At 44.2% G+C, this 16,104-nt stretch overlaps 2 protein-coding genes across 2 annotated transcripts; both read left to right on the top strand.

Annotated features, from left to right (window-relative positions):
- Positions 1 to 1,320: 1,320 nt before the first annotated feature.
- Positions 1,321 to 12,892, top strand: WBP11 (WW domain binding protein 11). The gene is made up of 12 exons (XM_048301433.1): positions 1,321 to 1,426; positions 2,448 to 2,565; positions 3,389 to 3,420; positions 4,046 to 4,139; positions 5,079 to 5,275; positions 6,113 to 6,246; positions 6,965 to 7,164; positions 7,963 to 8,157; positions 8,663 to 8,764; positions 9,668 to 9,982; positions 10,945 to 11,127; positions 11,783 to 12,892. The coding sequence occupies exons 2-12, from the start codon at positions 2,502 to 2,504 to the stop codon at positions 12,214 to 12,216; spliced, it is 1,950 nt and encodes a 649-aa protein (XP_048157390.1). The 5' UTR covers positions 1,321 to 1,426; positions 2,448 to 2,501; the 3' UTR covers positions 12,217 to 12,892.
- A 2,138-nt stretch (positions 12,893 to 15,030) lies between these two features.
- On the top strand, positions 15,031 to 15,705 carry LOC125324919 (histone H2A). Its single transcript, XM_048301452.1, has one exon. The coding sequence runs from the start codon at positions 15,055 to 15,057 to the stop codon at positions 15,442 to 15,444; it is 390 nt and encodes a 129-aa protein (XP_048157409.1). The 5' UTR covers positions 15,031 to 15,054; the 3' UTR covers positions 15,445 to 15,705.
- Positions 15,706 to 16,104: the final 399 nt, after the last annotated feature.

Below are 16,104 nucleotides of genomic sequence, written 5' to 3'. Positions count from 1 at the left end.
CTGCTTCCAAACCTACGTGGAAAAACAGTATGGTCGCAACCAAAATCTGCCCTGAAGAATGTGCTTTCTGGTAACAAAAATAATACAAAGTGAACATGCCAAAGAGGCACAAGGTGGGGATGGCTATGCTGTGCATGTGGTTAGCAAGACTCCCTAGGCACTGAGAGCTCCTGAAGCTCTGGCTCTGAGGATGCTCATTGACTGCCTATCTGCTTACTTGGATTTTGTGCAGTTTGTGACTAATGCCAGCATTAATGTGATGTACAATTTATAGTCTTTTACCCACCCTGCAGTGATCCTTACAAATTAGCCAACTGAGACTCCATCATTTGAAAAACTGTAACAACATTGTGTTGCATGGTATGTCCACCAGGAACAGGGAGTCTAGAAATCCTGCCCAGAGATCTCACCGCCTCTGCTCCCAGGTGCCACCTGTGCAGAGAAAAATTTCCTTCCTATATCTCCTCCCCGACATGCTAGCTCTTTAAGCCTGCACCCATATTTTATTGCCTGCACATTGATGTTTCGTGCATCTTTATCCTGTTTCTTCATGTGCTGTGGACTCTTGCTGGAAATTGTACTTTGGACAATGACACAAAACAGTCCCCACTAGGTGTTCACCAGCCTCGCCAGCTCACCACAGTAGGGGCTGTAGGAGGAGACAAGTAACAGAGTAGTTTCTGTGGTCCCCGATGGCATCAAATGATCTCTCCCGTTCTCTTCGTTCATCTGAGCTGCCCGATGAACGTCATCCAGTCACCTTTCTCCAGCAGTCCCCGGGAAGAGCAGCCGGCGCAGGAGCGCAGCAGAGGGATCCCAGCCTCACCCTCCGGGCGGCAGCGCTGCCGCGAGGCCAAGCCCCACAGCAAACCCATGCAACAGACCTGAGGCTGCGGGCAGCCCCTGCTCCCGCAGCGCTTCGCCTTTATTCCCCATGGACAGAGGCTTCCCCCACGCCCCTCGGCTCTACCTTGTTTCAGGGCACGGGGGGCACTTTGGGGGATGTTCCCTGGAGAGCGTGTGGGAGCAGAGGCCGCGTTCACAGCGCTGCTTCCAGCACTGGCCGTGCGGGAGCAGCGCTCCCGAACCCGCACTCCTCCAGAACCGCGTATGCCCACCTGCTCCCAGAGCCCGCCGGGGCCGGCTGGCCGCTGGTCCCTAGCCCTAGCCCCGTTCCTGCCCCTGTCCCCGCCTGTCCCCGCTTCCGCTCCGCCTTCCCGGCCCTCCCCTGGCCCAACCATAGAGTTGGAGCCTCCGAGAGGGAGCGAGGGGTGGCGGAACCATCGAGCTGGGGCTGCCGCTTCCGGAGCGCGGCTCCGCGCCGCCAGTCGGTCTCGGTGCAAGATGGCGGCGGGGCCGCGGCGGCGAGCGCGGGGCTGAGCGAGGCCACAGCAGCGGGAGGGAGCCGGGCCCGGCCGGGCGGAGGGTGAGAGGGGCGCGGCGGTGCTGGGCGGCGAGGAGAAGAGAGGCGAGGAGACGGCGGCAGTTCGCGCTGCCTCATTTTCTTCCTCCTTCCATCGGGCGGGAGTAGGAGGGGGGGTTTTCTGCCCCGTTCCTCTGTGGCCAAAAGAAGAATGAATTTAGTGCTTGATTTCCTGTATTTTTTTTCACCTTCGGCCGTTAACTTGTTGCGTTGAAGCTCTTTAGCGTGGGTGCTGAGAAGATGTGAAATCGAGGTTTCCGAAGTTCGTTCTCTTTCCCTTTAGCCTTTAAATATTAGAAAGATGGGAAATACGTGGTGTAAATGTTACTCCTACTTCTGTTTGGTGAGCTTCCCTCCTAAAGAAGTAATAGTGTCTTGCAAAAAAATCCCAAAATCCCAGTGTTTTGGCAGGGAGGTCGGTTTGGAGGTGGAGGGAGAGAAGGAACATCCCTAGCTGTAGTTTGGACCCTTATCTGTAAGCTGAAAAAATGTCTAAAGACGGGAAATAATTTTTTGCAGAATAACCCTACACTTGCTAATGGATACAGTGAGTGCTGGGGAGAGATATCAGGGGTAGTTAGAAGTCTGAGGAGGGGAGGAAATGTGTGGGGAAACATTTGAAACAGAGAAAGGTGAAAACTGGGGAGCACTTACGAGAGGGAAAGAGAAGCTAAACTCTGATATGCACTTAGAGAAATAGGATGTGTGTTTCTACCTGCCCTGCACCCCTCCATAGTGTAAGCACGACACTTCTTGGTTTGAGTCTTAGTGTGAATAATAACAAACTCGTCAATTAGTTTAAAATTATAACTTACTAAAGTAGTAGTAATTAGGTACTTAGTTAAATAGTAGTACTTTATTGGAGTAGGGCAATTTTGCTATGAGTGACTGAGCTCATAGTCAGGCTTGAGGACCTTACAAGTATTTGAGCTCTTTGGGGGAGTAACTTGCTGATACCAAGAAGAGAAATAAGCATACTCAAGCTACCAGTGTGTAGGACCTGAAACAATGTCATCTTTTCCAGGTCCCTCCCTCTTTTTCAAGTTCTGTTTTTTGAGGCAGAAGAAAAAAGATCAAAATGGGGCGGAGATCTACATCATCCACCAAGAGTGGGAAGTTTATGAATCCCACGGATCAGGCCCGTAAGTATCCGTGAAAGCTAAGCCGGTGGGAAAGGGGAGTGCCTAAAGAAGCAGGTAAAAGCTTTCTCTGAGGATAGAATCCTCACTTGTGGATCAGAACTGAGTTTCTCTAACTTGAAAAATGCTATCTCAGTTTTGGCTGGGAAGGCTGCTTGCTCTCATGCTCTTGCTTCTCTTGAGTATTTACCTCTTGATTTTCTACTGGTTATCAGTGTTTGGAGGCCTTTGTACTTAGTTGCTGGACAAACTGCAGGCTGCTTCCTGGGACAGAGTTAATCTGTCCCAGGCAGGAGTTTGAGGAACTTGTCAAATTTTGCAGGTGCTCTGGTTAGATGGGGGAGTTGTCTTACTGGGTTTTTTTCCTACTTTTTGGTAAAATGCCAGATGTTAACAATGCTCAGCAAATAAAGAAAATCCAGACTCCCACAAAGGATATGCTTTATTTCGGAGGCATTCTCAAAGCCTACATATATTTGATGTGTGTTGTCTGATGACTCTATTTCAGCTTCTCTGCTGCAATCTTTTCATGATATCACCTATCACTATGATTTCTGTTGCCTTTTGTTCTTTTTTGTATGGGAAAAGCCCTGCTTCTGGAGACATGAAGAGTGTAGTATCTCTTTCTTTTTTTCCTGTATAAAACACAAGAAATAGAAATCTATTTCATGCTGTATTTCTCTTTCACTGGGAAGCTGAGTTACAGTAAGTCTTTGTGAAATGTCTGAGCTGTGGAGAAACAGCCCTAGTCTTGATGAAGGGAAGGTTTTTCATTAATTTGATTTTGTCTTTCAAGTTGTTATTTTTTTTTTCTTTTCCACTCTAGGGAAGGAAGCTCGGAAAAGGGAACTAAAGAAGGTAAATCAAGAAACTGGGGAACATTTAGTTGGCATTTTCTATACTGTGTATCATGTCTGTAACTGTAAAGGGCTATGAATAGACTATAGATATTTTGGTTGATATCCTAAGATTGACTTTGGAAATACCATCCAAACAAATAGTTTAAAAAAATGTAGAAGTCTTGTTTTGAGTAAACATATCACCAGCTGTTTTTAAACTTGTAATTATTTTTGAAGCATTATTGTAAGTACTTAGGAGTAAAAAAAAAAACCGAAGCAACAAAGCAAAGAAGCAAGCAACAAACCAAATAAAAAAAAAAAAAAGACCAAACTAATAAACCCCAATTCTCCTGCACTTCTTAGTGTGTTTTACTGTATTTTGTCAGTTTGGTTATTGTGTTGATTCTATGTGTCTTAGTTGGAGTGAAGGAATGATAATAGCATTTGCAATTACCAAGATAGTGGAATTAAAATTACCAGAAGTTTTAACTACATTTGCTGCTGATTTGTGCCATGGTGAACATTTTCAGGGCATTCTGAGGTGTGTTTCTTCCTTCAGAATGGAAATATTGAGGAAGGGGTAACAGATGGTCTGTGTCTTTCTTCTGTGAAACTTTTCTGATCTGCTTGATCTCTGATCTTAGAACAAGAAGCAACGAATGATGGTACGAGCAGCTGTACTGAAGATGAAAGATCCAAAGCAGATTATCCGAGACATGGAAAAATTGGATGAGATGGGTGAGTGAGAGATACTAGGTTTTGGATTTAGGCAGTGGTTTATGTAGATGCACAGCATAGTTTTAACAGATGACTGGGGAGACTGAAATAGAGTGTACTAGTTTGAAAACAAACCAGTGGGAGACTCCCAAGTCAGAACTACAATTCAGTAGGAAAATTAAAGGCAGAAAACACTGGCTTGAACTGACAGAGTCAGGATACAACCTGACACCCTGTTGGTCAGGGTAGTGGTAGTAGTCCTGTTGAAGGGATGAATGTGGTTTTGTTGAAGTGGTGATCATGTAGAAGGGTTTGGTCTTCTTCTGAAGGTCCAGGGGTGGTTATGTATCTCTTGTCCTCTGGAAACCCAGTAGGTAAGGGCTGGCTGTTGTGTTCCAAACCCCAGATTATATCCAGGTAGGAATGCCTGGTTCCTCCTCCTGGGTGGAGCATCTCACACTGGGGTGATGTAATTATGTATGAGTTATGCAGTGAGACTTGATGGCCCATTAGCAGAAGGCATCCCCAGAGGGAGTTATCAGGGATGAGTCATGGAAGAGATAAAGAGCATTTCCCCACCTGGTTTAACAGTTTATGAAGATGGGGATAGAATACATACTTTTGGTTACATCTTACATTGTAACATAAGACATAGAGTAATCTTTTTTCCTTTCCTGTTAGAAGGGGGGGATTCTGTGAATAACTGGAGATTGTTTATGATTTGAGGTGGTGTGGTGCCATCAAAGAGGACTTTTTTCCCAGAAGATGATTGATAAGAAGAATGAGTAGTGTATGTGTGCTACTACTGTAGAGTTCAAGGAGGAGATTGTTATAAGGCTGAAGACTTCCTGAAAACAGGGATTGGAGCTTATTTGCTTTGAAGTAGTTTCATTCATGATAGCTCTGCAGTAGAATAATTTGCAAATTTTTCTGTCCTTTTTTTTGGCTGTCTTGGATCAGAGTTTAACCCAGTACAGCAGCCACAGCTTAATGAAAAAGTGCTGAAGGATAAACGCAAAAAGCTCCGTGAGACTTTTGAACGTATCTTGCGGCTCTATGAGAAGGAGAATCCAGACATCTATAAAGAACTGCGCAAGCTGGAGGTGGAGTACGAGCAGAAGAGAGCACAACTCAGCCAGTATTTTGATGCTGTCAAGGTAATGCTTACTATGTTTCAGTCTTGTAACTGTGGTAGTGTATTCTCTTTGCTCATTAGGTGTGGCAGTTACAGAGGAAGGGAGATTTGTACGAGTTCAGCACCATGTGGCCCAAATGAAATATTACTTTACATAGTACCTCCAATTAGAGCATTTCAGCGAGGACAGTGTCGTGGTTGTCAGGTCACTGTCTCTGATATGCTGATCTCATTCAACATGAAAGGAGGAAAGGGAAATTTGTGTTGCAAACCAACAATATCAGCCTTTTGTTTTCTGTATTAAAGAGAGAGCGAGCCTGTGAGTGTGCCATTGATATTTCTGTGAATTTCTGCTAAGGCTCTTGCTAGCAATAATGAGAATTCTTTGTCATTCCTTTAAAGATCTTTCTCTAACATTCTTCCTACCGTGTTGGAGAACATAGTGTTGAGCAAGTGCAAGGATCTGTAAGATTTCTTTTTTCTTTTCTTTTCTTTTGGAACATGCAGCAGTCTGTGACTTGAATACTTAAGAAACACAGCCATACTTGTCTGCAGCCTCTTCATTTTGTAGGTCTAAAGGAGGATAGAAACCTGACTGAGTTTTGACTGAAATACTGAAGCTTTTCATGGGTGCATTGCAAGTGCTTTGGTTTGCATTGAAAGCTTTTACTGTTGACGCTTTCCCAAATTTCTTTCATGGATTGCTGCAAGATAACACGCCCTAAGAACAGACAAGTGGTGGCAGGTCTCACATGTTCTGTACTTTGAAAAGTAATGAGTTTGTGCAGTAGCTTCTGTGGGAGTAACCCATTCTCTCTCTTTTTTTTATTTGTTTTTGTTTTCCTTCTCTCCCTTCCAGAATGCTCAGCATGTTGAAGTGGAAAGTATCCCCTTACCAGATATGCCTCATGCTCCATCCAACATCCTCATACAGGACATTCCCCTTCCAGGGGCCCAGCCACCTTCTATCCTCAAGAAGACGTCAGCCTATGGGTAAGTGGAAAAAGAAACTTAGCAGGGAAGTAAAAAGGAAGCACTCATATTATGGGGAAGGAGCTAGGGGTAGAGGCAGGGGTAATATTGACTCACAGAAGTCAGGAATTCTGTGCAGGTAAATTCTTCTTTCTTTTAATCAAAGCCCTTTTTAATCTTTCCCCACTATTACAGCTTTTTGTTTAAATTCCTTTAAGTAATACATTATACCTTCTAGTTTTTGTCTTTTTCATATCAGTAAAACTTAGAGCCCTGCTGCTTTGAACGTGAATGCCTCTTAAATTGCCTATGTATGTTCTTTTGTCCTGCTGACATATTCAGTGTATATGAATAGTTCACATAAACTGTTAGTTTGCTTGTTAATTTTTTTTTTTTTACATTCTAGTACTAGTTTTTTTCTGTTTCTTTCTAAATAGCCTTCTGTTTTCACCAATTCTGTGATTATTTAATTCTTCTTCTGTGGTAGGATTCAATAGCTCATTTTTTTCAGTATTGTCTTCCGTTGCTTTCTGAGGAGCTTTTGTCTGATCTTCAGCAGTCACGTCTTTGTATGAGGTTGTAAACTCCTTGTGTCAAATCTATACTTTTTAAATGTTGGTGTTGCTTTTTAGAAGTCTGCATAAGCAGTGGTGAGAGAAAGCTAAATAATTCTACTAAAGACATGTTTGTTTTAATTTGTTCTTGTTCCTGCATTTCTCATTTCCTTTCTTATTTCCAGACCACCAGTTCGGTCCATTTCTGTACTTCCTTCTCTGGGGCTTGGTGTTCCACGTTTACCTCCAGGGAGGAAGCCCCCTGGACCTCCACCAGGGCCACCCCCGCCTCAAGTCCTACAGATGTATGGCCGTAAAGTGGGTTTCACCTTGGATGTGGCTCCTCGAAGGCGAGAGGAGGAGATTTCTTACAGTTCCGAAGCAGGTAAGGACCTTCCTATTACCCTCTGGGGTTTTCCTTGACCTCTGTTTTGCTATGGATAGTACAGTGTGCTCTAGACAAAGTGTTCTCTCGGCATTATGAATGTTAGCACTACTTGAAGGACTCCTACTAAGTGATTGCACCTCTGAGGTAGTGCATATATATTCAAAATGTCTGCAATTTTGTTACCACCTGCATTTTTAAATATTGAAACATTTAATTACATGTCTCAGATACTTTTTTGTTAGGTTTCACAGATATTTTTAAATGAACATGTAGCAGTGCTGAAACATTGTACGTATTGCCCCTTTAAAAAACCCACTCACTCTCAGAGAAATCTTCTGTTTGAAAAACCCATCAAATAGACACCCCCAAACCAAAACCACAACAACAAAACCCACAACCAACCCTCAGTGTGCATTTGCTAGGAGAACACAGGTCCTCTTTTTCATACAGTTGCTGTATCATCCCTAGAAACTTTTGTGACTGGATGGATTAGCTTTATTTCATGCCAGAAGGCATCACAGTATTTCAGTGGTGGGCAATTGCTGAATAGGAATTAATGAACGAGTTGCAGTAGCAGTTGCCTTCACTTGTTCGCTGTGCAAATTAACCAGCAGGTTAATAGGAAATCTTACAGATTTTCCAAAATATCCTTTAAGATACGTGCTAAAAAGTAAAAGGATGACAGTTTGTCCATGCTATTGCTAAGGGGAATGTTGTGACTGTAAACATACACTGGTGTGAAAGAGTATTCTGTATTTGGAGTTCATGCATTTCCTAATACTTTGCCTTCTGCAGGACAGCGAGGCCATGATGATGACATGTCCAGCACTAGTGAAGATGAAGGTTATCCTGAGGATATGGATCAAGATAAGCACGATGAGAGCAGCGATGACAGTGACAGCGATAGGTCAGATGCAGACAGTGAAGGCGAGGACTTCCTGCATCGTGATAACGACAAGGAGAGGGAAGGTGGCGAAGAAAAGAAATCAGGTGTGAAAGGGAAATGAGAGCTTGGGGGTTGATGTTTCAAAAGAAAAACACTACTTGATAGAGTCAAGGGGGTGTGTGTAATTTATTTAGTCAACTAAATGTTCTAACTCACCTAAAGTCCAGCTAAAGGATTTCTATTAATAAATGGGTCAGAAGGAGGCTATCTAAAAGTGAAGCAACTTTCAGATAAACCTGTTTTCTTAAAATTTGAGTAAGCTTATAGCTCCCAAGGCGTTTTTCACCTGTATCATTGCATTGGTAGGATACCCTACAAAATTAAGCCTCAGTGTAAAATATGCTCACTTGCTTGGGGGAGACCAGTTGGTAGAGAATACTAGGTTAGCAGAACTTCAAACAATCAGTAACACCAATGTTAACTCTTATCTAAGGAGCATCATTATGTTAGAATGATATGCTATCTGTACCAGATATTGACGGAACTATCTGATTTTTCTTATTTTCTTCCCGCCTCCTGCTGCCCTTATCTGTACTCTGCTTTCCCCAGGTCACAGTGTCCGGTTTGCAGACATGCCTGGGAAGTCACGAAAAAAGAAAAAGAACATGAAAGAACTGACTCCACTCCAGGCCATGATGTTACGAATGGCAGGTGAGTAAGGTGGATATATGATGTAATGGTAATATGCCATTAGGCTTCCAGTTAAGGTTTCTCTGGTAAGCTTACTTTGCTCAGGTTTTATTTTATAGAGTAAGTATTTTGCTGTCATTATGTAGGATCTGCTGAGAGTATCAGCTGTCATTAGGTATTTGAGTTATGGCTTGGGTTTTGCTTCTTTTTTTTGTTTGTTTGTCTGGGGATTTTTTGTTTGTTTGCTTTTGTTGGTTTTTTAAATTTTTTTTTTAAAGTAGTGTGTGTGTTTTGCATAGCAGAGTTGAAGAGCAGCAATTTACTGTTTTTTTTCTTCTAAGCATCTTCTTGCTTAGCTTTTAAACAGTTTTTCAAAATGCAATATGAATCTCGTGGTGAAAGAGAAAGGGTGGCATTGTCTATGTGCTCAGCATGTAACCTGTAAGGATTTGTACTCCCTAAAAATACGCTGCTTAACCAGTAAGTTAACTATTAGAATGAAGATTATTTTTTGTTTTAGAAAGAAACTCCAGTATCTTTCAAAGGTGCAGGACTTTCTTGGACATGGGGATTATGTTTATTTTGACATTGTGTCCCCCAACCCCTTGTTGTCCCACTTCCACACAAACTTCCATAAGGCTTAGATCAAATAGCTGCAGTTTGGGTTGGTAGTATAAGTTTCAGGTCCCAGAGGAACACATAGCTCTTGTTGTCAGAGCTCTATCTAGAACAGCGATGATTTCTCTATTATTATTTTTATTTGTTTTCATTTTATGTTTAACAGTAAAAAGTGATCAGATTTCTTCCCTTTGGAGTAAGGTTTATCTTTCTTTTTCTTCTTTTTATTTTGTGTGCTCAAGTTTCTCTGATGTTCACAAAGATGTTATGCGTAGACAAATTTTATAAGTATATCTCCATATCCAGGTCAGGAAATTCCAGAAGAAGGGAGAGAAGTGGAGGAATATTCAGAAGAAGAGGAGGAGGAGGAAGAGGACTCAGAGTCTGAGGAGACATCACAGCAACAGCAGCAGCAACAAATCAGTGAGGAAGCTCTTGCAGAGACTGGGTCATCTACTACGACTTCCCAGGCACAGCAGCAGCAGCAGACTGCACAGGCTGTTCCTCCAGCTCAGATACAGGCGCCTCCCATGCCTGGGCCTCCTCCGCTGGGACCGCCTCCAGCCCCTCCACTGAGGCCCCCCGGCCCACCCACCGGCCTTCCTCCTGGCCCTCCACCAGGTGAACACTTGCTTTACTCTGCTTTGAAGGATGCAGGCTCTCAGGCAGTGGTATCAGTTTGGGAGTTTGGAAGCTGCAGAATGTGGATACAAATATTGCTGCTAGCAAGAATTTTTCTTGCTTCTTTCCAGTCCCATGGGATACTTTTCTCTCTCATGGAAGATATTGGTTGAGTTCTATAAACTATGAACACCTGCGACCTTGCAATGCTTTGTTGATGCTACAGTAGAAAAATATTTTGACAATGGATGTTTTAGGATTTTAGCCAATCACCCCAAGGGGTGGCTGATCCTTTGACCAATTAGACTATGAAGAAAAAAGTCTATAAAAGAGTTTGTAAAATAATTAAATAGATCAGTCTTGCTGCACAATTCCTGCTTGTTGGATCTCTCCTCTCCTCCCTACCACTGCAGGATACCATCATAGCAGAGTGTGTTGCAGATGGAGTATATGTACTCAGTTACTGAGACCTGTCTGTTGTTAGTCTACATCATTGTTGCTGTACCTTGTTTTTGAGGCATCAGGCTCCTGTAGCTGTAGCCTTCCTGATGGTTGTCTCTGTTAGAGCCAACACTGGCAGACAGCAGCAGAGCCAGTGTGTGAAGTGGAGTGAAAGAGCAAAGGTACTTATTTTTAGGCCAGAAGACCAGTCAAATTCCACAGAGAAAGGTTTTTAGCTTTTTAAATTCTGACAAACTCAGCTCCAAAGCTGTTACCAGTTACTACTTAATTACATGGGGAGGGACCCTTTTTCCATGATACTCTTAGCTATTATGAAGATGCTTCAGCTGTGTAACGCTGCTTCTTCTTGAGATTTTTAGAAATTCTATTTAATCTGACAGCTAGGTAATATAGCTTTCATTCATATGTTGAAGATCTTTATTATTGGTTGATGAGATAGTTGCTGGGATATATTTTTAACTGTGAACTAAATTTCTCTTTTATTGCACTAATGCTTTCAGGAGCTCCTCCATTTCTGAGACCTCCTGGGTTACCAGGGTTACGTGGGCCTTTGCCTCGACTGCTGCCACCGGGTCCTCCCCCTGGGCGACCACCTGGTCCTCCCCCAGGCCCCCCACCAGGTCTGCCGCCGGGTCCTCCTCCACGTGGTCCTCCTCCTCGTCTGCCCCCTCCTGCCCCACCAGGTAAGGGGTTCTGTTTGTTCCAGTGCCATGTCCCTTCTTGCTTGCTTTTTGCAGTTTTTGCTGTGGTGATCAAGCCAGTGAGGTATAATGGACTGCCAGTTTGCCTTTGTTCCTGTCTGTGGCTGCATTGTGCTATGTGCTGTTACATTATTCTGTGTAATAACAACAAATAAGTGCTGTACATGGTTTGGTAGCAAGAAATCTGCCCTCAAAAAGAGAATTTAAAAAGAGTTTAAACTTCTGTTCTGCAGGACTCTCTGAATACCCTTTGGGTGCTATAATGGTGTTCAACTAAATGAGTTGGAGATCGGGATATTTATTTTTTCTGCCTGGGTCAGATATTTCTGATGACTCTGAAATTCCTGTGGGATAGATTGTCAAGAAACTTTATTTTCAGATTATAACTTTAAAAATCGAAAGGGAACAGTATGCAAGCTCCTGTGGCTTTCAGAGTCTGAAGAGCAGCATTTTCAACTCAGCATTTGGTGCAGGGTTGAAAACTTTTTTTTTTTTAAAGCCAGTGCTACTGTATCTTGTTGGGAGTTATTTTGTTTTGGTTTTTGTTCTTGGCATTCTGAGCCTGTGCACTTTTTTTGTCAAATATTTTGAAATTCCCAGATACGGAGACAGCTCATGTTTTCTTCTCTTCTTACAGGTATCCCTCCTCCTCGCCCAGGCATGTTACGGCCACCTCTGGTGCCTCCCTTAGGACCTGCCCCACCTGGGCTCTTTCCACCAGCTCCCATTCCAAATCCTGGGGTACTGAGCGCCCCTCCCAGCTTGATTCAGCGGCCCAAGGCGGATGACACCAGTGCGGCCACCATCGAGAAGAAAGCCACGGCCACCATCAGTGCCAAGCCGCAGATCACCAACCCCAAGGCAGAGATCACGCGCTTCGTGCCCACTGCCTTGCGAGTCCGCCGCGAGAATAAAGGGGCTTCTGCTGCCTCCCAGAGGAAACAAGATGATGAGCCTGCCCTCCCGTTAACCAAAGCTGCCCCTAAGGCTGGATCATCTGCCCCTATCTCTGTACAGACAAAGGATGACGTGTATGAAGCCTTCATGAAAGAAATGGAAGGTCTCCTGTGACCTGTCATAGTCCTAGTCAGATTTCCTGCCCCTCTGAACATGGATCAGATCACTGTGGAGGGAGAAAAAGGGAAAGTCCTCCTGCAACAAAAGGGCTCGCATGACTGGAAATAGTTCCCTACCCACAGGTTAACTTGCCAGTGTGCTGTGAATAGAGACCGCTGCAGCTGAGGTGTGCCTGGGGTCCTCCTTTCAGAGCCACCATGTCCACTTGGTGAAAGGAAATTGCAGTAAAGAAGGCGATGCTGCTCCCCTCAAGTCCTCCCCCTTCCTTGGAGGGAGCTGATGACACGCTGGGACAGGGGTGTCAGAGAGGGGGGTGACCATGCTCTGCCTGAGTCCTTACACACCCTGAGTGCTCTGGTGAGGGTAGTGGAACAGGTTTCTAAGGAGCCAGAAAAGTGTTAGCAGCATTTCATAGACAAATGGTTGTCCAGTTTTTATTTTCTGTACTGTTTTTTTTTTCTGTAAATATTTTATAATCATGTTTTTTAGTTGCAGTGAGGTTGATCAATCATCTTTCTTCCAGGGTAGTCAGGGAGGTAATTTGTTGCATATACTGTACACTGGAATTTTGCACCCTATCCCCTTTATGGTCATCTTGATGGATTTTTGTTGGCTGGGGAAACTTCATTTTGTCTTGTGAAAGACAATAAATGTTCAGTGTATCAAAATACCATTTTTCCTGTGATTTGTGTAAAACTAGCAGGCAGGTGGAGAGGGGGGAGGGTTCTTTGCTCGCCTTGGAAGATGATAGAGGCATTCAGAACCTCAGAGAAGAAAACCAATAACCACATTGTAAATAAGATATACTTACTTTTTCCCACTAAACTTCTGCTATATTCTTATTTTTAAGTTCATAAACATCCCTTTTTTAACCTCTATTGGTAGCTAGTAGAAACTTAAGTCCTGAAATACTACTAATAATTACAAGCCAATTTATTTTATATACTCCTATTGGAAGGTTTGCTTCATATCGAGCCTCAGATAACCACTGGGTGCATCATGGACAGGCTACCTTAGGTAAAAATCAGTAAACAATTTTAATGTTAAAAGATTTGACTGACAGATAATTTTACTTGTGGCTAATAATCAATATTAAGACCCCAGACTAGCAGATACTTCAAACAATACATTTAGTTGGCTCTAAGTTTCAGTCTTAATGGAATACACCATGTTTTGAGGTCAAATCTGGTTTAAGGAGGCAAAGTTATTAGCTAACCAAACTTACACTTGAAAACTTTGCATCTGTTTTCACAGATTCTGGACACAATCAAAAAGGTTTGCACAGCAGTTCTCTTCATGGTTCAGGACTTAGTTGCAATTGTGTCAGTAATATCTTAAATATTTTTTTTTGGTTGTACTTTTGAAATATATTTTAGCTAAGTCTGAAACTTACAGCCTTGTCCACATACTTCTTCCACTATAATTTTATGATACTCTTATCATAGGATCTGGGGTGCATAAAAAGGAAGAACCTTGATTTAGAGTACAAAAACTTCAAGGAATGAAGATGGGAACAAGAAAAAAATTATAAATAACTGAAATTGATGGAAACAAGAGAGCAGAATTGGGAAAATGAAGGAAGAGCCGGTTGTACAACACTGGTGTAGCAGAGGGATGTGACTTAAGCCCAGCTGCAGGCTCCTTCATTGCTTTATGCTGGATAGGGTCTGCCGTTGCCCAAAGAGCGTGGAAGAAGGAGGAAAATATGCCAGGAAATAAAGAGAAACCATGGCAGATTACCAAATCAACAGGAATCTCTTTGTCTGTAAGACAGGGCCAGCATAGCAGAGGAACGTCTTGAATCTTCAAGAAGTCACTTCAGCTTCCTGGTGCAGTGATTATTCTCGAGTCTGAGTAAGTGTGACAGCCTGATTTTTAATGCTCTGCAGAACAGCCTTGCCGTTAATACCTCATTGTGGTTGGCTTTAGGAGCTCTCTAAGAACAGACACAGAGTCTAATTTGGAAAGGAGACATTGTTTATTCTGCGTGGGGTGCACAAATCAAGCGCACCAAGGAGTAATAAGTTACATCGTTTATACAGTAAAATTTACGTGAACCCGCCCATCTAATGCATATTCTCCGCCTACCTAATGCATAGTGTGTGATGTACCTTTATACAATTCTTGAAACAGGAAGTTCTTTATTTATTAAGCAACTTCTGTTGTAGAAGTTATCTGACGACATCAGTTATGTTTACAAAAGGTGAAAAGATTCAGCCTGGAGACAGATCATTCGGCTTGAAGACACCAGTGTGGCTTTGATTACAGCAATACTGAAGTAATTTGTCTCTAGAATCAGGGAAACCTCCTGTAGTACGTGTTGCTGCCTAGTTTCTACACATATCAGTGGTGCTGGGGTGTAAATGTTCCTACTGGATGTAAAGTTTCTCATTCGTCAGAACATTAACACGTTTTTAAAGTAGCCCTGTAGTAGCATTTCTGAGGTTTAAAATACGGGATTATTTCTAAATCGATAGCGTTAGCGGGGGTTCCCCCATCCCGTTCCGGGGCGGCAGCTGTGCGCCTCTGCTCTGCTCGGGCGGCCGGGGACGCGTTTCCCCCGCGCTGTCCCCGCTCACGGAGCGCGGCTCGGGGCGGGCGCGGAGCGGGGCCGGGGCCGGCGGCGGGGGCGGCTCGGCGGGAGCGGCCGCCGGCGGCTCCCATTGGTCGGGTTTGGATCCGCGGCGCCATTGGTCGGAGCGAGCCAGAGCGCGCCGCAGCCAATCAGAGAGCGAGCGGGGCGCGCGCAGGAGCTATAAAAGCGGCCGCGCGCGGGGCAGGGGGACACGTGACCACGGCAGTTCGGGCGGCGGCGGGGCAGCGTCAGCAGCGATGTCCGGCCGGGGCAAGCAGGGCGGGAAGGCGCGCGCCAAGGCCAAGTCGCGCTCGTCGCGGGCCGGGCTGCAGTTCCCCGTGGGCCGCGTGCACCGGCTGCTGCGCAAGGGCAACTACGCGGAGCGCGTGGGCGCCGGCGCCCCGGTGTACCTGGCGGCCGTGCTGGAGTACCTGACGGCCGAGATCCTGGAGCTGGCGGGCAACGCGGCCCGCGACAACAAGAAGACGCGCATCATCCCCCGCCACCTGCAGCTCGCCATCCGCAACGACGAGGAGCTCAACAAGCTGCTGGGCAAGGTGACGATCGCGCAGGGCGGCGTGCTGCCCAACATCCAGGCCGTGCTGCTGCCCAAGAAGACCGACAGCCACAAGGCAAAAAGCAAGTGAAACATCTGAGGAGCACTCCCACCTCAAGTAACCCAAAGGCTCTTTTCAGAGCCACCCACTTCCTCATAAAAGGAGCTGTACATCCTAGTGAAAAAACAAACTAAAAAACTCCAATCGTCTCCTTAAAAACGCCAAAACAAAACCTAAAACGAACAACCCACCCCCAAAGCCGTAGTATCTTAGCTCTTAAAAAACTAGCAAACCACCCCAAACCCTTTACATCTTGGCTCTTTAAAATTAAATTTTAAAAAAAATTCATTATACAGTTAAACAATTGCTGGTAAGTGCATACTACTACTAACGAGATTTATTTGATACTAAGTAAATCACTGCTCTGGAGAAAGACACAAAGTTTCTGAAGACCGAAATAAAAAGCCCACAGCCCCATCATGCCTCTTTGTTTTTCAGCTGGGCCATATGTGAAGTTCTGGTAATTCACTGATGTCTTTAAAAACAGCCCTGACCCCTTTAAACAATTTCTAGACCTACAGGCTTTGTTGGGGGCTTTCCTGTTGGTTTGTTTTGTTGTTGTTGTTTTGGTTTTGGTTTGTTTTTGTTTTTTTTTTAATATAATAATAGGCATTCTGAATTACTAATTCTTATTAAAAATCTTTCAGCTGCCAAGCTCATTTTCTGCCTCAAATCTGAAGGAGTTTGACA

Source organism: Corvus hawaiiensis, chromosome 4, assembly GCF_020740725.1.
Source record: "Corvus hawaiiensis isolate bCorHaw1 chromosome 4, bCorHaw1.pri.cur, whole genome shotgun sequence".
In the NCBI taxonomy this organism is placed as follows: Eukaryota; Metazoa; Chordata; class Aves; order Passeriformes; family Corvidae; genus Corvus; species Corvus hawaiiensis.
This window is presented reverse-complemented; position numbering and strand designations above follow the sequence as displayed.